Raw genomic sequence first — 21,470 nt, 5'->3', positions numbered from 1 at the left:
ATTTATTTGTGCATTACAGATCAGCTATATACCATTATGAAATCACCACTTGTTTCGCCAGCTTAGTCATTAATGGACAGGATAAATGCTCATGAGTTTTCTTGCTTTTTAACCTGCCAAATGCTATATTTTAACATTTAAAATCTTTGTCATTTATCGATAGAGGACTTTAACGATAATTCAGCTGGGCAGGTGATGATTCTGCAGCTTTTGTTCTAGGCCTCTTTAAGGAAGAAGATTTTTAACAAGTTATGCATGTAAGTAACTTATCGACAATTTATCCACTTATCGTCTGTTACAACTTATAAAGCTTTTGTAAAGCACCACCTATTAGAAATTGGTACAGTCTTGTTATTAATTTATCAGTGGTCACTCTGGAAATTGTTAAATGACCACTGTGTGTGCATTGGCAGTGCTGCTGTTATGCATATGTGGTACAACGTGTGAAGGTCAACGGGTTTCAGCTTGGCCCTTAAGGGGTCGCCACAGCGGAACATGTTCCGCACGTTGATGTGGCATGTATTTTTACGCTGGATGCCCTTCCTGCCGCAATTTTTGTCTGGGCTCAGGAACGGCACCAATGTGGTCTGGTGGCTGCGGCCTTTTGCATCCCAACCCAATGCACCACTGAGCCACCGGGCTCCCGACAGCTCTTATTTAACTTTATTTGCGCAGCGCATAATTTTTTGTTTTTTTTCTCTCTGCAAAATGCAATGCGCCGCCGCATTCCACCGGTTTTACGCATTTCATGCTGACCCTCTCTTGCCCACTGAAACTCTGCCACCCCCTCGACCCATATAAGTGTTATCACACGGTGTGCAGGCTTACACAGTCGCATCCTCTTTCCACCCCACCGGCACCGGCGGCAGAGGGTGCCAAACCGCCCCCCGGAGCCGCGCTGAGGACGCAGCCATGCCGAGGGATGACACTCAGCAGCCGGCTTGCTGCCTCGTCTCATCTGTCTCTAGCGCTTCAAAGAGGAAGAGGAGGAAGAGGAGGAGGAGGAGGAGGAGGATGCCATGAGATTTCCCACAGGCCCTCACTGGCACCTGGCTGTGGGAAGAGAGGATAACCGACGGCGGATAATGTCACGATGGTTCCGGTGGTAGAGCGGGAAGAGGGAAGCTCTGGGCGGCTTTAATGACCTGTGCTGGAAAGGAAATCACCGGACTTTACTGTGCGTGTGTGTGTGTGTGTGTGAGTGTGCGCCCGCGCACCCGTGGACCCGTGTACAATTTTGGACCGACCATAATTATATACAATGAAAAGAATGAACGGTCTGTCAAACAGGTTGCAGAGATTTCGTTCAGTCTGAAAGGTAAGACCTTGTGGATTTACAATCATCCGTGCGCCACTGAATGCATCTGCGCATTCATTTGCCAGATTAATTGGATAAAAACGGGGCTAATTAGTGTTGGGAACGCTGTAAATCGACTTCCACCAGTGACATCAGTTAAAACATTAGTTGTGTTTATGATAGAAAAGTATTAATATATCATTTTAACCCGTAAAAAAGGATCGAGTGTAGTTTGACATTACTTGCAATCCTAATGACAAAACTGAACAGTGTAGGCAGGTAAAATCAATTTCTGGATTGGTTTATCTTCCATCCTGTTCTGCTTAACTCCATATAAAGCTGTTTGCACAAAAGTAACAGACGAATAAGAAGAATCATATAGCCTATATTATGTTCTAGCCTTTTCAGCAGAAATGAGCCTGAAATTGCTTAATTAACTTTGCAGAATTATGGCCACTTTTCTACAGATGTGATACAGTGAATGTTATACATTCTTACAAAATGTATGTGAACTAAACTACAATTTGCAGTTTGCTACATGTGGTACTTAGGGTGAAACAGGATTAATGCAGAAGTAATGGATGTTTATAAGTAATTTGTCATGAAGACTGATCCATTCCACTGACTTTAGCTTGCTTTATGTCGACCAAACAGTGCTGACCACATCACTGCTGGGGCCTGAGGCATCTCCTGACATCCCATTTATTACTGAGGTCGTGTATTTTTGTTCTCTGAGGGCTTTGCAGCACAGTCCAGGATGCTATCCCCCAGATGGTGACTTCTACAGGTAACGTGTGTGTGTGTGTGTGTTTGAGCATTCTTGTTTGCCATGAGGTTGTTTATGTGCCATGTCTGATCTCTGCTCTGCACCTCAGGGATCGCGCTCCAGGCAAAACTGTGTTCACTTTCGTTTCAGCTCTCACATCTTTTGATTTCAATGTTTTCCATGGTTTGGCACCTTCTGCACAGAACCCAACCCCTGCTCAGTCCACCTACCCAGTTCTCACTAATTAAACCATAAAAGGAAATTGACGGCTGATTTTAGAGAATTTTAAATTATATCACTCACTTTCGTTCCCCCCTTTTGTCCCCCACTCCTCTGCCTTTGTTCACTCCTCCTGCACTGGCACTGGATGTCTTTGTCCTAGATGCAGACGTGTTCCTCTCCTCACACGCTGATATGAGTGCTTTCAAAGGTGGACAAGGCAGAAAAGTCTCGATTTTACTACCTGGGTAAATTGCCCTGTGATGGAAAAATATTGTTAAAGGAATGATATTTGAATAATTGAAGCCCCGGGGCTTTTAAAATTGCAGGGACTCGCTGTGATTTCCAGCACAAAATTGGAGGCCACCCCAGCGAAATATTCATATTATTTAAGAATGGATGTATCAAAGAGCCACTCAGGTACAGCCACCCTCTCGCTCCAGCTCTCTCCCTCCCTTACCGTGAAGGGTTTCTCCTTCTTGTCTGCCTCATGTTGAAAAATAATCTCTAAGCTTATCTATTTCTTCTCTTTAAAATGCATTTATCTTCACCGTTACTTACATTTATCAATACCTTCCATTATATTCTTACATCAAGAATTAAAATGAAACTGATGAGTTTCACCCTCCCAAGTGATCTCTGCACATTACATAATACCATTGCCACAGTTCTGTTCGATAAAGATGCAGTTATAAAGGAGAAGAAATATTGTTGCTAATGTGGAGCAATTGTGAGAACATTTTCTTAATAACATAAAGTAAAAATTGGTCATATGACTGAATTGCAACAATAAGTTTATTACTTGATAAGTTGACTGACCATTTGTGAATGAAGGTATGAGACTATGAGGTTTTTCATAATTTCACATTTTTATAATAACTGTTATTTTAAGATGTCACTTTAGTCTGGAACTGGCTGCAGTCAGGAGATGGTCAGCTTAGCGTAAGGACTGTAAACAGAGGGATATAGCTTCTCTGCTCCGTCCAAAGTTGAGAAAATCCAGGGTTTATGTGCTAAACAATTTCTTGGCTCGCACAGTGATTTCCACTGTTTGCCAGGCAACCTCATGATAACAGATGACACATGACAGAACTTCAGGAAGTTATTTCATGCCGCCTAGAAACAATACACTAGTAGAAACAGTGCACGACGGTGGTTTATGTACTTTATTATTCCATGAAGGGAACTACACCAATGGCTGTGTTAGCTGCAAGTTTTTCAATTGCTGGGGCAACTCAGGATTTAAATGGGATTTAATGACTGCTGGGGCTGCACTTTGATGTAAATGGAGGATCGAACCTGTGGTTAGTGGACGACCTGCTTTACCTCTTAAGCCACAGCTGCCACTAATTAGTTAGCTTTTGAAGGGCTTCTTTGGCAGACTGTGTTACAGCTGGACAACGCCAAGTACCTTTTTTTTCCCCCCCGATTTCTTTTCTTTGTGCTAAGCTAATTAGCCGCCGGCTGAGGCTCGGTAATAAAACGGACAAACACAGCACTGCTTCTTATCAAACACTCTGCAAGAACACAAATAAGCGCCTTTCCCCCAAACTATTCCATAACGGTGTAGATAAAGTTGGGCTTTCTAATTAAGTGTTAATTTTCAAGGCTTCTCTAATTTTCACACTTCACTCAGGCATCACATGGGAGAACAAGCTCCTAATTTCAAAACACCAATCATCACCACATCATCCCACTTGAAACATCCGAGGGAGGAAGTGTTTTTACCTCTCGAGTTCTCGATCAGGCATGTGTTTGGTGGGCAATGTGTGTGCATGTAGCTGATTGCTGGGATTGTTTCATTTCCCACTGAGAAAACAAATTAAAATATGACACCTCTCTCATCTGCCTCTCATCTCCTGCTTTTTACTATGTCAAGAGATGACAAAATAGCTAAATATAGTCCTGCAAGTGGAGTGTGAAACCTCTCCACCTCTTTCAACTTTGATATGAAGCCTGAAACTGGATGATGCCTGGTGGCATGAACAAAGAAGTAATCATCCCACTTATCATGCATTTAAATATACGTTTTGCATGTTAGAAAATGAGAAAGGGGGGGAGGGGGGAGACATACTGGTCCGTGTGCAGTACGATTTGGTTGAAAACAATACTATTGTTAATACTAGTAACTCGCATGACACAGTCAAACTGAACTGAATGACTTGTCCAGGGGTCCCCAGTGCCTGATGACTGATGGTGTGTGTGTGTGTGTGTGTGTGTATACTCTAACATATATATATATATATGTATATATATATATATATATATATATATATATATATATGCGATAATATGCATTAAGCATTAACATGCAAACTCCTAATCTCCATCAGCCTGCAGTACACTCAGTTTCGGAGAGTTAAGTCAGGATGTAGCTGGTGATTGAGGTCTGTCTCTCTCCCTAACTGAAACATTGGAACAAATAAATCAGTTTGCATCAGCTATCTTCAAAATCACTGCAAATGTTGGGGATACACACTCACTTCAAGCCCTCCTCTCATTCAGTGAGGAAAACACTGAAAAAACATTTAATCTGCTTGTCACCTGAGATTTGTACACTTAATGACTTAAAAGATGTTTTGTGTTGTGGAAATCAGATGCCTGGTTGTTCCTCTGAGGCTGCCTCATCCCCTCTTCATCCCTGTCACTTGTCCAAGTCAGCAACTGACAGGATTTCTGGCAGATCCTCTAACTCCTTTCAGGCTACTGTTAAATCTTGGGGTTTTGCTTGGATTTGTGTTTGCGTGTGTTTCCCAGTTGAATCAGACAGCTCTGAACCCACTGAGAGTCATACATGAACTGCGTCGGTTAAGATGCTCTGACAGTGTTAGAGTTGAGTCTCCCAACCTCTGTCACTTGGCGTCTTTGTCTCTCCAGTCTGTTGGAAATGCTCTAATCTGAGGCTTTACCTCAATGCTCCCTTTCTAGCATAATTTGGTTGCCTGTTAGTCAAAATCGCTTATTTGTGGTTCTGAAAATATTCCATTGCTCTGTCTGTGTTTATATACATCAGAGAGGGACACAATTTCTGCCTAACTGTGCTACAGTAGCTTTAGCAGCTTAAGAGTTCTTCAAGTGAATTGATACACAAAGGGGAAAGAGGAGGCTGGTTATTAAAGAGCAGATGGGGAACAAAGAATGTAAAGAAGAGGCAAGAATGTAAAGACAACAGAGGAGATAGAGGTAGGGGGCTAGAGATGGAGAAATGGGGAGCAAGAGAGACTTCACATCGCTTTTAACGACATTATCGTGGCCCGTGGTGTATATAATTTAGTACGATGACGCAACGGAAGATACTGCACTGAGTGAGCTGTCTGGGAGGGAGGCTCACATGCTCATTTCAACACACTCACGGAAACACATTTCTCTGTATGATTGTGGACCAATTTGATTCACTTGCATTCGGTGGTAAATATTAAGGTTTATAATCCTGTCCCTGCCTGATGGCAGGTTTTAAGGGCTGCTCTCAGACAGTTTAATGCCAAAGGAGGCACATAGGAAAGACATCTTTTTTTTGCTGGATTTGACTCTAGGCAAGCTGCAAAGACATGTGGCTCCAAAACCAGGCAGCAGACCAAAGCAGCCAACCCTAAAATTGTTCATGTTTTAACCTCCTCATTACGACAGCAATTGTGCTAGAAAGTTTAAACCATTTCATTAGCCAATAAGACTAAAACTCGTCGCAAATTACAGCTTTGAGTAGCTCATAGCTGTTAGAAAATTACATTAATACATCAGTAATGAGAATTTTTTTTAATCTGTTTAATTGTGATAATTAAATGTTGCTCTTGAGAGAAATATCTGGATGTATTAGTTAATCAACTTGAGCAGTAGATAAACAAAGTCGTCTGGTGTTGTAATTACTATAATGGCAGCACTTAAAATGAATAATTCTGCCTGAACTCAGCCATTTAAATTAGTTCTAATTGATGTCAAAATCAAGCGTTTTACATGCGGATATAACATATGATTCTCTCTAAATGCATTAATATTTAGATTATGTGTTGATTTGGTATTTCCATGTGACTGCCAGGAAGAGGAAATCAAAGTGCCTATGTGCATATTCTATCTTGCACAGCTAATTTATTGCTTACTGTCGAATAAACCTGTTTATGACAAATTTCAGTTTGAGGCCAGACGGTGCGTGTGCTGTGTGCGGTGGAGATAATTATATGTGGGATGTCTTGATTTTGTTTCATCTGCCATTTTTGCTGCTGTGTGGCTCTGCCAACAGCTTAAAAGTCCACCACTTGACTGCAATTTGCCAGTAAGTGTTTATATATATATATAGGTTTTTGACGGCATTAGGGCTGTCTGATGTCTTGCTGTGTGCGTCCTACTGTACATGGCCTCAGCAGGACATTCAGATGCATAAATATAACTTTATTTGTCCAACCTAATTTCTGTATTGGTATGCACACATGATGACAATTATCCACACAGCTTTCAGAGGTGCTTTTGAATCAGTCACAGTAAACCGAACTGACAGGACATGCACGTTCGAATCAGATTTAGTATGCTGGAACTGTAACAGCACATATGCATTTATAATATTGACCATATGGCTGGTGTGCACAGTAGGTGGTGCTGCATTCAGCATGCTAATTCATCCACATCCTTGGTGTCTGTCTCTCATCCAAGCGGTCCTGTTGAAATCCAGTCACACTTCACAATAATCCCTGTAGTGAATCTAATTATGTGCAATTTATGTCTGTATGGATTTTACTGCAAAGCCATTTTCCAAGACATATAAAACAGCAAGTGTGACGTTACTCTAGAGAAACAACCAGTCAATTCAATATCATAATCTGACAGGCTCAGTGGTAGAGCATTGGGTTGGGATGCAGGAGGTCGCGGGCTCGAATCCCACCAGACCAGGCGTGGCCCCACCCATCCACCAAGGGCCACCTTGGTGCCGATCCCTATCCTGGCTAATATGGGAGTGTTGTGTCAGGAAGGGCATCCAATGTAAAATCTCGTGCCAAATCAACATGTGGAACATGTTCCGCTGTGCCGACCCCTAAAAGGGACAAGCTGAAAGCCGTTGATGCTGTTGAAGAGTTACTGTTAGTTGCTGTGTTTTAGAGACTAAACAATTAGTTGAGTAGAAAAATAGATGGCCAATAAATCATTTGCTCTCTCCCTGTATTTCTCTCATGCTACTGAAACCATTTCCTCTTGACAAAAGTTAATATCGTGTCCCACAGGAGTTCGAGTGAGAGGTGGATTTGAGACTCCACAGGCCTGTCATGGTTTCCTGCCTTCCCACACTCCTCCATCATTGCATCTCCTGCTGTCTTCTAATGTAAGTGTCCATCTCTGCTAATAGAGTTCAGACAGGATGTTATTGCTGTGCCCTTTAAGCCCATACCATTAGCCACAAATGGCTCATACAGAAAGGTAGTAATAAAAAGAAATTGTTTCATAGTTTGGGAACTGTATTATTATTTTTTTTATTATTATTATTTATTTTCGTTGTTGTTATTAGTCTTTCTGAGAAAAAGGATACAACTCTCATATTTCATGACTCTGTAAAGCTAAAAAAGGGGCAGTTAGCTTAGCATAAATACTGGTGACAGTTAATAAGCTATTCTGGTTTTGTCTGAAATTAAAATAACCTGCATCTGTAAAACTACCTAATAAACATCAAATAAACAGAAATGATGATTTGAAGTTGTTGGAAGTTCCTGTTTCAATGATTAATTTCCTTTACCACTTTTTGACTGAGGTAATGACTGTAGTGCCCTCAAAAATTCCACAATTGAGCAAAAAAAGTTGTGACTGTGGAATGTACACAAGTTTCTGCTAATATCCCCACAATGCAATTCTGGATGTAAAAATTACTATTACTACTCAACAGCAACTACAAAGAATTTAAATAAAGATCGATATCACTCTCACTAAATAATAAAGTACTGTATATGGGCTTGTGAATGTTTTTAGTGTAGCTTTTATAGAGCTTTGAAGGACTGGTTTAGGTTTTTTTGAAACTGGACTGGTTTGGTCACTGCATTTTTGTTAAACACTGTACATAAAATTTTACCCATTAGACTGTAGGGCCAAAATGTACAGCCCTCGAAACCCAGCTGAGGCTCATATGAAACTTCAACAGAAGCGTACATGTATGAACCAGAATACACAGATGAACCCTAGAAGAATAAAGAGAATAAAGACCAAAAAAAAAATGGAGGCACCGATCTCAGTACGTTAAATAAGCAGATGTGACAACATAGACAGACAGTGATATCAATTAAACAATGTCAGTATTAGAATAAGACTAGCTTTAAAGCTGTATAATCTGTTCCATTCAAGTTGCTGGATGGTATATAGCTGACCCGGTGATGACCCCACCTGATTCGTGCTGCAGCACACTGTAAGCCAAAAAAATCACACAAGAACAGTTTCTTCACACACATCATCGCTTACATGAATAGATAATCACTCGTGGGTTATTGTGACGTAATAATTGCTGATGCTGATGAGCTTATTTCTCACCTACTTACATACACAGGAACTGTTATTGTTTCTGTGTAAGTACGTTCAGAGCCATTTGTGAATGTTTTTCTTTTGTGGCTTATTGTAACTTTTGGTGCACTTTTTTACCAAGTCAAAGACATTGCTGTCAGATTTACCCAATATATCTTATTTACAGTAAACAAAACAGTTTTGCTGACTCGCATTATTGGAAATATTACGTCCTATTTAGAGCCCAAACAAAACAGTGGTATCCACATCATGTTGCTCAGAAACGAGGCAAATAATCAGAGAAAGAAAACAAACACAACTGGAAAGGTTTCTGTACGAAGCTCAATGATTGGATGAGAAAGGAAATGAAGTGAGCTATGAGCTGTGGTCACTGCATCGTAACCCAAAAACACATGTGGGAGATTTTAGAGTGACGTGTTCAAGGGTAGAGTTTTAAGTACGAAAATAATTTATGCCATGTACCACTGAAGCTGTTCTGTTCTGTGCAAGGTGGCATATCACTGTATGTGTGACACCTGAACCAGCTCCAGCTGTTTGAAAACAGCTGCATTACCCACGTGTTAAATGCTTCAGCTGTTGCAGTCACATAAATGTACTAATTCAGACTACGTTAGTTATCATTACAGGCATTATGGAAACAGCTGGACGTAAACTGAATGCGCTGATGCAAATTTTAACATAAAAGTTGAATGTGCTTCCTTTTTTTTTTTTTTTTTTGTTTGGCGTCTCTTTTATCTCTGCCTTTATCTCTGCCTTTAAATGCTTGGTCCCTGTCTCATCCTGAAGGGTTTGATGGAGAGCTGGTCGAATGTCAGCGGGAACGGTTGTTATAAGCGGAGGAATTCTCGCCGGAGTGATACTGCTGTGCATTGTAGCAGTGCTTTGTTACTGTAGACTCCAGGTACTGTGCAGTATCAGTATCACTGTGTATGAATAGACTTGTAATGTGATAGTAGATGTTTCAAAACTAAGCATTTGGAAACATTTGAAACAAAGGTTTAAACAGACATCATTACCTAAGGGTTTTTTCAATGTACAGCAGTTAAGAACATTATCCTCACCCAAGGACAAAAAAGAGGAGTTGTGAAACTGAAGTTTCAAATTAACAACTGAGAAATTACAACCTTGTAAAAGAATTCATTGCAGAGCTGCTGTATGACATTGTACAGGTGTAACTAATGAAGTGGTCAGTGAGTGTATGTTCACCGTACTGTATGTTTTAATATGCAGTTTGTGTTCGAACCCCAGCCCCTCTATGCTGAAACTCTTTTGTCTCTTCCTCGTCAACTCTCCACAGTATTACTGCTGTAAGAGGAATGACTCTGAGGTGGATGTGGGCTCTGTGGTGGGAGCAGCAGACCCTCTATCTCACTTTCCCTGCAATACCTGCAACGCCCTCGCCATGGACGGCACAGCCATCACCCCTGTCTCCCTGGATCAGCTGGACACCGGTTCTTTCCGCAACCACTGCCCCACCTGTTCGCCATACCCCCTGCATTCAGGACTCACAGATGACATGCGTAATGGAGGGGAACGGCTGGGCTTCCATACCTACTATGAGAACAGATCTGTCTCTCTTCCGCTTTCTGCCAACCCACCGGGCTCTTCCCCTCTGAGTTACTACAGTCCCACGGACATGTTTCCTCCCCCTCATCGCTCCTACAGCACCCAGGTCTGACCTCTGCTGCACCATGAAGACAAAAACAAACACAGAGAAAACTTTACTGACATATTTATTCATACCCAGCACATGCCCTTTTGATTGGGACTAATTTCAGGTGACGTATTACAATACAGCACAATTACACTCACATGCTCAAAAGCCCACAGCCTCAGTTATACCGAGACTAAACCATCCAGGGAGAGCATCCATATATGAGCCCACTAACAGAGCCTTTGTGTGGGCAGCAGTCCCGGTGGAGCTGCAGACAACGGCATTAAACTGTGTTCAATCAGCAGGGATGTGTTACACAAGTCAAGTACAACCGCAGTTTGATTCACTGGCACTAAATGCGTTTTTGGTAACTGGGCCACATGTGGATGTGATCATCGCCAGGTTGTTGATGCAGACATTCAAGCCACACTTGAAGTTGGTCACAGTCATGCTTTGACATATGTAGTATAAGGCCACACTAAAATAGAGCATTTTTCTGCTTTAGGTGCAAAGCTGCAACACACTAAATGTATGTCAGTAAAGTGTATGGAATACAAAAACTAATTCCCCACAAAAGCTTGTTTTAAACACCTGATGTGCTCTGTTTCTGCACCGTACCTCCAATAATGTAGATAGTTGAATTATAAATAAAAACAAACAAAATTAAGCAAAGTTGTTTTAATCATATATAATAAATATGTCATGAATAAATGTCATTTGGACTCTACTTACAGTGTAACAAAATTCAAATGTTGAGACACATATTTTAAAATAATGAATAGAGCAAAGCGTTAATAAATGGCACATTTTTGACAATAGGCTACCAGTGAGGCTCGAAACCAATCTAGTCCACATCCAGTTAATCATTGTTAAATGACAATAATTAGGAATCCTAAATAGAAATGACCAATCATGTAGAAATAAATAAAATCTTGATTGGATCAAAAGCTGAGCCTACAATGAGTTTGGGTAATGCCAGAGTTTTTTTTCTTATAAATATATAAATGAGAAAAATGAGACTCGTTTCTTAATCAATTCATTATCAGTGAGCACTAAATAAACTCTTTTTCATTTTTTCAAACATCTTGCATAAGATTTAAGACTGTCTACCGAAGTAAGGTTGCCATAAAAACCCTCTTCTCTGACCATATAGAAACAGTGGACACGTCATACTTCTCTACACGTGGAATCAAATGTGAGCTGTGGGGTGAAACCCGATCATAAGGAGACAATCCCCTTTGGGATGGCCGGTGTTCTGTCGTAGCTCCGCATTCACATTGTGATCACACCTGGCTACAAAATGCACAGCGTAAAACTTGGACCACCACCAGTTGCTTTTACCCTCTTCTCCAGGGACAACCCCACCCAACCTCACCCTACCCATTGAATTGAAATGTTTCCCACCCACCCTGCACCCCCTCCAGCTACTACTGTACATGAGGGCTAACAGTTTTCTAGTCGTTTGACAACTATAGAAACTACTAATGTTTATGTCCAGAAGAAAGATGTGAAGTGTACAGGATAATTTTCCAGTTTTGAAGCATTTTTGTGGATCTTGCAATTGTTCAAAGGACTGTGGTTATAGTTAGCGTGGGGGGAAAAAAAGTCCGGTGTGAATTTTTTCGGCTTGTATTTTAACTTCTGACTAGTTGTAATGAAACTAGACAAGAACAAAGAGGCTGGCTCGGCAGTGTCTTCCATATAAGGTAATCTATTTAAGTTTTTGTCATGTTACAGACTGAGATGGATGCAAAAATTATAAAGATGTTTTAGGCATAACCAAAAAAAAAAAATGATGTACCATATTTTTAATTTCCCAAAGCTTAATATTTGTATCTCCAGTATAAGCCAATATATCTGCTGTACAGAACAGTGACAAGATGCAGTGTTATTCCACAGTATATGCCTGAATCTATATATTTTTAAGGAGTATTGTAGTTTTGTGAAGGATGTCAGAGTTTAGCTGTGTTTTAGTGAGTTTGTACCAAATGTGAATCTTTCACACACTGCTATTTTTCTTCCAGCTTGAGTTTTCTTTGTGCTCCTGTGTGTCTCGGAAACATACAGTATAATACAACAGAGGAACACGGAAGAGAGTGGAATTGTACATTTGGAACTGGAGGGGGAAAATAACTTTATTCAATTATCAAAGCTGAATTAAATGTGTGAAAAACATTAAAGGCTTGTTGGCTAAAAGGCATATAAAGATATTTATATTCAGTATATTGTCACATCACATTGTTTCCACTGAGCTGTGAGCTTCACTATCACATATCCTAGAGTAACTTTCCTCATCACAACCAATTGTTGTTTAGACGTATGTGCAAATTAATATGTGTATAACTACTTTTTTGTTTTTTAACATGTTTACTCCGCATCGGTGTTCACTGCCACATATCCAGCACACTGTAGGTCATGGTCCCTAAAGTTCAGTGTCAAATTACAGCATTAAACCACAAAGAGTACTTGTACAGAACTGATCCGTGCATCTTTTTTTAAATTCTTTTTTTCTGATTGTTCAGAATAGTATTTTTCCTATTCTCTTGCTGTACGTTTTGGTATACCTTGATGAAGTGTACAAAAGACAAGAATTCACCATGTTTCACAAACTGTTCCTTTTTTTTTTGATGAGTAATAAATGTTTGTATATCTGCCTGGACTTTTTTTTTTCTTGGTTTTTCTTCACTTCACTTGACAGTGACGCAGATGCACAGAATGTTGAATTCACAGTTTCTGGCTAAGAAAAAAAAAATGAATAGAAAAGCACCGACATACAGCGGGAAAAAAAATCACATTAACACTAAAATCAAAGGCTGAAGGGAGAAGTAGCTGCACATCGAAGCCTCAAAAATGGAAGTGAAACTAAGCTGACCTCTCAAGAGAGATTTCAGCTTAAAGGGGAGAAATTAGCAGAAACTGTATTTTGATGTAGAACTGAAAATGAGAATGTGTAGTGGGGTAGGGGGAGGTACAGTCTGTATCATTATGGGCGGAGGTGCTGAATGTACTTTGTACTTAGGTATTCTGTCACTTTACCTGCTGGACCTGTTTACAGTCTTGTCAGGCTGCTCGGCACAAAAAAAAAAAAAAAAATAGCTCGACAGACTTGTGTCGCACCAACACCCTGGGGTGACATATCGCAAATACCACATCATTTACTCCTCCCTACATCAGCAGTGTCAGGCTGACAGTCTGGCACGTTGGCAGAGCACCAGTGCCAAGTAGAGTTGGGGAAAGTGAGAACAAAACAAATTAAAAAATAAATAAAAATCAATGCATATAAAAATAATAAATATATATTTTTATAGGACGTTATTACCAAAACGGTCAAAATCAAGCATTGAATTGATTTGAAATAAGGGAATAATCCAGCAGGTGTTGTTTGTGTGTGTGTGTTATACATGTGACACAATAACAAAAGGTGAGCACTGATGTGGGTGTGGCTAAGTCTGTTATTCTTTGACACACACTCTCAGGTATCCTATAAACCCCGTTGAACCTGTTACCTTTCATATCCGCTCTCCCTAACCTGTGTGTAAGTGGCCGTGACTTCTTAGTAGGTGATAGACATCATAGCTTAGCTGCACTTTACCTGTTGGAGTGCGTGTCAGTCATTCACCTTTGAACGCGAAGTTTCCTTGTCTCAGGATGACTCAGACTTTATCCTGATACTTCCTGTTTATGCTTACATATTGGATCGACTGCTCACCTGCATTACTGCAATTGAAAACAGACGACTTCATCTTTTGGTACCTGACTGTGTGTCTGAGACACCGGGTGGATGTTTTTGATGTCTCGCTGATTAGATTTGGAGGCTTCACCTGCAAAGGCTGAGATTGTTTGTGTCTGTGCGAGTGGTATAGCAGCTCTGGGGACTGCATATTTGGGCAAGATGATGGAGGAGGTGTCCACCATGATGGCATATGATGCCCAGATTATGGAACAGATGAGCGAGCAGGAGATCCTGGCCTGTCTGGAGGCAGAAACTGGACCTACATTTACAGTAAGACTTACTTTTGCATGGATTCCTTCAATTACATGTGATTACACTTTGCTTACAGAGCACCACTGCTAATAAACCACGCATTGTTTCCCAAAACAAGTTCAGCATTTTATAGCATACTACATTTTTTTACTTTTGAATAGACTATGAGTCATCAAATCTTGCAACGCACAACTTGGATTTGCAACATTTTCATACAGTGTCTGATTTTTAAACTAACAGATACCACATCCTTTGTGGCCTCTGTTTACTAAACTGACTCGTGGTTACAGGCATGAGCAGAATGCACACAGCAACACCAACATTCTTCTGCATTTGCAATCTGAGATTAGGGGAAATTGATTTTGATTGTTCATTTTAGATATTTCATAAAATAAGTCTGTCATTTTAGTTCCTCCCCTTCACTATTATTTGGTCATGTGTCCTAAATTATCTTTCCCACCTTTACCTTAGTCTCATCCCTCTCTTGATCTCTTTTAAGGGTCTGTTTTTGATTTGCTGCTCTCATCATGCATCCAGCACCAGACGTGTGTAGAGGCTATAGCTTTCTTGATTTTAAGCAAATATGATCCCACATTACTGTCTTCAATTAGAAATTAGACTAGATTCTTTTTCTGCAGGTCCCGACGAAGAAGACTACACTGAAGGAAAGCAGGCTTCAGATAATGGATGATGAAGAAGGAGACCCTTTGGACAAATACTTGGTTAGAAATCTTTCTTGGGAAATAAATGAATTTAAGTAATTCCACTATTAACTACCCTGTCTTAAAACTCCAGCAGTACTTCATCTTACATCTCAGCAGAAACTGACACTATGTTCTTGGCCCATAATGATCCAATTTCCACGTCTTAGCTTTCTGAATCCTGCAGTTTGATAGAAATTCTTTGCTTTCCAGAAAGAAAACCACCGGCTTCAGGAGGCCAGCCTCCGTCTGGAGCAGGAAAACGACAGCCTGGCTCACAAGCTGATCACCAGCAAGGTCGCCCTGAGGAATGCTCTTGACAAGGTATGGTTAGATAGTGCTCATGAAAAAAAATATTATTAAGAAACTCTCAAATATGAAGGCGCCCCTGACAAAATGAGTGAGTCGTAACCTTTATAAAATGAGCTAAAAATGTCATGTGCTCTTTGCTTGAATTTCAAATTTTTCAGCACTAAGCATTGTGTCATTTATACAAAGATACATGTATAAATAATAGTTTGAGGAACAATTAACTTAAACTTTGAAATATTCTGGCACAGAAACGATCAAACGTTTGAAGAAGAAGTCACATGAAGACCTAAAAATCAGATCATTGTTAGCTATATTTGTGTGGCATTGTTGTATATCCTATGCATCTGGATGTGACGAGTTTCTATTGTCTTGGAAACACAGACAGCTGTTTGCCTGACGCATTGGTAATAACATATTTTTTCATATGCTACTTACAGTTTTTGTTTTCTGTTTACAGGCTGAAGACAAAGTGGACGAACTCACCAAAGACCTTCTACAGACCAGACATCATCTGCGGGCCACAGAAGAGGAGAAAAGAGGGATAGAAGAGGAAGTTACAAGGGTATAAATAAAGATCTGTTTACTTCATAGCATAGACATTATACCTGTCGGTATGTAATTACAGGTATGCACCAGTAAAAAATTTATCTTTCTCTCTATAGCTAAAGGAAGTGTTTCGGAGAGAGCTGGAGAAAACTGAGCAGGAAGTCAAAAGGTCGACAGTTATCATTGCAGATTACAAACAGGTACAGAGAATCAATAACTGTGTGATGGGAATGTGAAAACTGAAAAGTAGGTTGCTGGGATTTAGCAGGTATACTTTATAAAAGGTATATCAATAAAGAATTCAGTGATGGTTTGCTTGATGTAAAATCCTGATTCTCTTTCTCTCAGATCTGCTCTCAACTGACAAACCGTCTGGAGAGGCAGCAGGCCGCCCACAGAGAAGAGTTGGATTCACTCAAGGTGAGAATGGTGAGTTCCTTCTATGGAGCGCTCCTGTCATACGCAAAACTTTCATCTCTCCTTTGCCTCTTTCTTGCCTCATCTTGAACACCACGTTGTAGTCGAAAATTTAATTTCAACCCTTAGAAAACTTCAGTGGCATAACTTTCTCATTAGAGATCACATTCAACAGCAGGAATCACTGGTTTTCAGTTGCTGCATATTTGGGGCAGAAAAGTCTTTTTAACAAGTACCTTTTACTACCTTTTACTTCCCTTCTCCATTTTTGCAGGATGCAGTGAGAGCATGCCCTCGCTGTCCACACACTGTTAAAACGGATGAGCCATCAACTGCGGGTCAGGGCTCCCCAACTGCAGCTGTGACAGGAGGACGCGGGACGACTGCACAAGGCCAGGGTGAGGACAGCGAATGTCCCAGACAGACAGAGCAGAGGAAGGAGGATCCGGAGACGAAGTCTTTGAGGGCTCGGATCAGGGAGCTAGAACAAGAGTTGGCCCAGACCAAAGTCCAGATGGTGGAAGCTAAGTGCAAAATCCAGGTGGGCCACACTTCTCAACAGTGTCATTTTACACTCATATGCTCAATTTGCTAAATGTTCTATAGTTTTCTGCATAATTATTATTATTATTTTTTAAGTGATTTAAAAATGAAGCCACATCAGATCTCCAACAAAACAACTAAAAAACTGAACGTGTGTGTTTGAGAGTCCTTTTAATGTAATATATGCACACAGTACACATCATTACAATGTTATCCAAACCCCCAAATCCTTTGACTTACAAAAAGGACTGAAAGATATTTAACTTGCAAAAGCTTCTCCTCAATAAAATAGAAATGTGCAGTGTTGCTGCACATTATCTACTGAAACTGAAGCACTAAGATCTAAAGTAAAGCTTTAGATTACTCACATGATTCTTTATTATCAGGAGCAGGAGCACGAGAAAGGAGCCCTGGCCAATGAACTCCGTGAAGCCAGAAACAGCTGGATCAGCAAAGCTTTCACCTCCCTGCGGACCACCAGTGGAGGACGTCACAGCCTTAGTATACCCAGAGATGGAGCTCCTGCGGTCAGCTGCAGTGTCCACAGTGGCTCCCTCTCTGGATGGAGACCCAAAAAGCTGCCGTGGCATCACAGAGACAATCGAGAAAAGGTCCTGGACTGTGAATGAACAAAGCGGATTTGACCACTGCCAAGAGAAAAGGCACAAATCTGGATACAACAAAAGATCAGACCTCTTTGTTTAGAGGATAGGATCACAACTTTTTTTTTTTTTTAATTCAGGCACCTGCCTGTAAATGAAAAGTGAATTTCATACATTAAATGAACATATTCCTGTAGTCTTTTCTTCAAAATTCAAAATCGTTTTCCTTTTCGACAGTGTAGTTGTCTTATCATTTCCATTCCTTGTCAGTTTTAGCTGGAGAAATTGCTAAAACAAGTAAAACATCTTTAAGTGTTCATATGGGCACCTGGCCATTGTGTTAATGCACATTTAAAAATTGTGAACCTATCCTTTAAACATGAGCTGTAATTCACACAGGTATGTAGCATACTGTTTGTGGGGGCAGCTGTAGCTCATTTGGAAAGGCAGTTGTCCATGGACCATGTCGAAGTGCATTGTCGAAGTGTCTCTGGGCAAGAAACTGAACCCCTAACAGCCGATTCCCTCCCCCAGCTGTGCAGTGCTGGTCCAAGCCCTGTAGAAATTGGGGAGGGTTGCGTCAGGAAGGCCATCCGGCGTAGAAACTGTGCCAAATCATCATACGGACAATGATCCGCTGTGGCGACCCTGAACTCAGGGGATAAGCCGAAAGGACAAAAACAGGGACGGGACTGAGCAGACGAGAGTTTCTTTGAGTTGGAGCTGCAAAAAGTACTTTCTTGTCTGTTTACTACTTTTCCCTTATGATATTTTCTCTACTTATGTAAAAGTACACATGTAATCCTGATCTATGTAACATGGGATTTTTTTTTAAATAGATTTTTGTATATACAGTATTTCTTCTTCATTTGTAAACTATTTGAATACAATATTCAAACAAGGAAAACGTTTTGTTTGTGACATAAAGAAACTTGACTCATCAATCATAAGCTGTAAAACAACGGTTATTTCCTGTATAGCACCGCATTTTTGTTCCTCTTTCATTATGACCACAACTGCTTTTAAGGTGTTGATCAGCTGCTGCTCAAGCAGACAAGTCATCTGTCATCGGTCATCTGTTTTTTCAGAACTTTTGACACTTTAAGTGGAGTAGAGGTCAGAAAGAAACGGAGCAAAGTGAAGTATCGACTGTACAGTATTTATAAAGTATTTATTAACTAGCTTTAGACACTATTTCTGGAAAACATAATGGCTCTTTTTAGCAGTGTGTGTGTCACTGTCATTCTTGTGTGTGTTCTTGGAGTCCACACACTAGACCTGCTGAGAGCAACTGCAACATCAGGGAGTAAGTACAAATCTGTGAGTGAAATTATGGCCATTTTTAGTTTGTGGTGTGTGTGTGTATGTGTGTGTGTTTGTAATTGTTTTGTTATATCATTGGCAGGTTATAGGTTTTCATGATGATATCTGTGCCTGGTATCCACACCTGTTTTTGGATGTTTTTTTAATGACTGGATGTATTATAGTTTCTGTCCGTTTTGGAGATAGTCTGATTCATATTTTATTGATTATTTGTCATAGTTGAGTTGATTTTACCTTTTAAGTGAAAAGAAAAGAAGACAAGTAACCAAACAATAATACACTATTGAAGCCCACAGTTAAGCTAACACATGAAACATGAACATTTTTAAATACTTACTTATCATTTATGCACCGATCATGTGGCACATTATTTGATTACTCATATCTTCCACCAGATGCTCCTTCCACTCCCTCAGTGCACTGCTGGTGTGCCAACTTTCCAAATTCAACGCTTTGCTCCTGGCCTGAGCCCCACCACTTTCCACCGATACACTATGTTGCAACCTACAGGTACATGTGACAAAGAAAACAACTGCTCTCCTTCTCCACTGTCTCACGTTTAATAGAAACATCTGACAAATTTTGATTAACATACTTATTTTTATATGTGTAAATGTGCGTGTTTTTCAGTGAGAGACACAGCCAACCAGTCACCAACGATTGCCATCTCATCCCACCCAGTTCTTCTTCACCAACCTCTCAACAGGTATCAGTTTATTTTCGTTTGCACCACCGACCTGCAGAGAAACCATCTTCACAGGGGTTTTCCAGAAGTCACGTTTCGCTCGTTTAACTAAAATGAAAGCAATTACTAACTCATTTATCATGAATATTATAATGAAGAGAAAGCCGCTTTCTCTGATTTTTCTCCGTACTGTAATGTTGCTCAAATAACTCTTAACTGGCCACAGTGGATTTACTGAATATTGAAAATGCCACAAACCATTTTTTTTGCCCATTCAACTTCCATCCATCCATCCATCTGTATTATCTGGAACCAGTGTCGGGGGTACTCCCTGGACCGGTGACCATTTTATCTCAGGGCAAAACCAAGCAATGAGCTTGCAAATACTTAGCAGTTCTTTTTTTTTACATTTTAAAGTTGAATTAAAAAACAGACATGAAATATAGAAAATATTAAGCATTTTAATTTATTTGAAGACCAAAAACTTATTTACTGTATATGTGTTTCCTAAAATTGCACATTATCTTTTCTCTGTTTCAGCTCTGGCACTGCCAGCTGCCCAACCTGAAGCTTCTTACCAACTATATCATCAATGTGACAGCAGTTCATTCTGGTGGAAGCAGCTCCCATCTAGCAAGTTTTATGTTGGAAGATATTGGTAAGAACTGAAATTTTATATACTTATAATCATCAATGCAAAACTGAGTTTTAAAAAAATGGGAAATGTTGATTGTATGAACTTTTACAGAACAGATACACAGAGAATTTTAAATTTAACTTGAAATGATAAGGTAGAATGTACTGAAAGAAAACGGTAATATTCTTTCCTCTGTCTCTGTTTCGTTCTACAGTGAAACCAGATCCTCCTGTAGACATCAGGGTTTCCCCTCATAATATCAAAGATTTGTTGGTTGAATGGTCTCCTCCCCCCACTTGGGACAACTTGGATATCTTCCCCCTAAAATACCAGATACTGTACCAGTGGGAACACAGGGGCACCCCAAGATCTGTCAATGTAAGACTAATCTTCACCACAAAATTCAAGAGCAACTGCAAGATAGTTTTAAAACTCTGGAGTTTACACATAACGCTGACATCACTCAGGAAGTTCAAAATTACCTAAAGGTTTCGACCAACCGTGAAAACTGTTTTGCAATTACTAACTAACTTGAAAGTGTTAAATAACTATACTATATTTTATAAGTCACACTTTTGAAAAGATTTGTACACTACCTTTGTAACTTACATTGTTTTTTATTCTTCTTAACCTCACTGGTGGTGCAGGGCTTATTCAAAGGTCTGAAACCCACATGTAGTTCATGATAACTGGCATATGGCAATGCATGTAAACTAAACTAAACAACTAAACATCAGCCAAAGTCACAACACAACTTGGAAACCTAAATATCGTGCGTATTAATTCATTAAATTTGATCTATAGATTTATAAAAAATGCCATTGTCCAATTTAATTGTTAAATCAACATAAATATTTGCCTGTGTGTTACTTTTTAAACTTCAAACACTTAAATGACATTGTTATTGTTTTTCCATAGATGGGTCCTCTTGAGAGCACCAGGGTTGAACTGAAAGGACTGAGTGCAGGGAGGACGTACCTGTTCCAGGTGTGTGCTAAAGAGCTGCTGGGTCTGGGCGAATGCAGCAACTGGAGTTCACCCGTAAAAATCACCATACCAAGGAGAAATCCATGAGGCCTTTTCACTCCCTGCTTTACTTATTTATTCTTTATGTCAAACTGAAGAGCTGCAGACAAGTTTGCTTCTTCTTTGAAGTGCACATACAATTCAAGCAACAATGGCTGATATGCATCTTTATTTATAAAGCACATAATCTCTACTGTGTCAAATATTTCACTAAGAATTTTACCGTCAATCTGCTTTTTTTTTATATGCTGCCAGTTTGTGTTCATACAAT

General features: G+C 40.0%; 3 protein-coding genes across 7 annotated transcripts; all 3 read left to right on the top strand.

Moving 5' to 3' along the window:
• Positions 1–568: 568 nt before the first annotated feature.
• Positions 569–13,075, top strand: LOC137101892 (protein FAM163A-like). Of its 2 annotated transcripts, XM_067480867.1 has the most exons (5): positions 577–1,318; positions 1,952–2,084; positions 7,490–7,587; positions 9,555–9,669; positions 10,066–13,075. In XM_067480867.1, exons 4-5 carry the CDS (start codon positions 9,577–9,579, stop codon positions 10,444–10,446), a joined length of 474 nt encoding a protein of 157 aa, XP_067336968.1. In that variant the 5' UTR covers positions 577–1,318; positions 1,952–2,084; positions 7,490–7,587; positions 9,555–9,576; the 3' UTR covers positions 10,447–13,075. The 2 variants fall into 2 exon arrangements, with proteins under 2 accessions (XP_067336967.1, XP_067336968.1); XM_067480866.1 differs by lacking the exon at positions 9,555–9,669 and having other exon boundaries at positions 569–1,318.
• Positions 13,076–13,931: 856 nt separating this feature from the next.
• LOC137101851 (rab GTPase-activating protein 1-like) lies at positions 13,932–18,466 on the top strand. Of its 4 annotated transcripts, none has more exons than XM_067480753.1 (8): positions 13,932–14,425; positions 15,031–15,129; positions 15,322–15,432; positions 15,878–15,982; positions 16,083–16,166; positions 16,315–16,395; positions 16,658–16,924; positions 17,313–18,466. In XM_067480753.1, the coding sequence occupies exons 1-8, from the start codon at positions 14,315–14,317 to the stop codon at positions 17,553–17,555; spliced, it is 1,101 nt and encodes a 366-aa protein (XP_067336854.1). In that variant the 5' UTR covers positions 13,932–14,314; the 3' UTR covers positions 17,556–18,466. The 4 variants fall into 4 exon arrangements, with proteins under 4 accessions (XP_067336854.1, XP_067336856.1, XP_067336855.1 ...); XM_067480755.1 differs by having other exon boundaries at positions 13,933–14,425; positions 15,046–15,129; XM_067480754.1 differs by having other exon boundaries at positions 13,933–14,425; positions 16,315–16,386.
• Positions 18,467–18,596: 130 nt separating this feature from the next.
• On the top strand, positions 18,597–21,453 carry ebi3 (Epstein-Barr virus induced 3). Its single transcript, XM_067480757.1, has 6 exons — positions 18,597–18,834; positions 19,247–19,361; positions 19,482–19,557; positions 20,077–20,194; positions 20,388–20,551; positions 21,092–21,453. Exons 1-6 carry the CDS (start codon positions 18,738–18,740, stop codon positions 21,245–21,247), a joined length of 726 nt encoding a protein of 241 aa, XP_067336858.1. The 5' UTR covers positions 18,597–18,737; the 3' UTR covers positions 21,248–21,453.
• Positions 21,454–21,470: the final 17 nt, after the last annotated feature.

This window comes from Channa argus, chromosome 16, assembly GCF_033026475.1.
Source record: "Channa argus isolate prfri chromosome 16, Channa argus male v1.0, whole genome shotgun sequence".
Lineage (NCBI taxonomy): Eukaryota > Metazoa > Chordata > Actinopteri > Anabantiformes > Channidae > Channa > Channa argus.
This window is presented reverse-complemented; position numbering and strand designations above follow the sequence as displayed.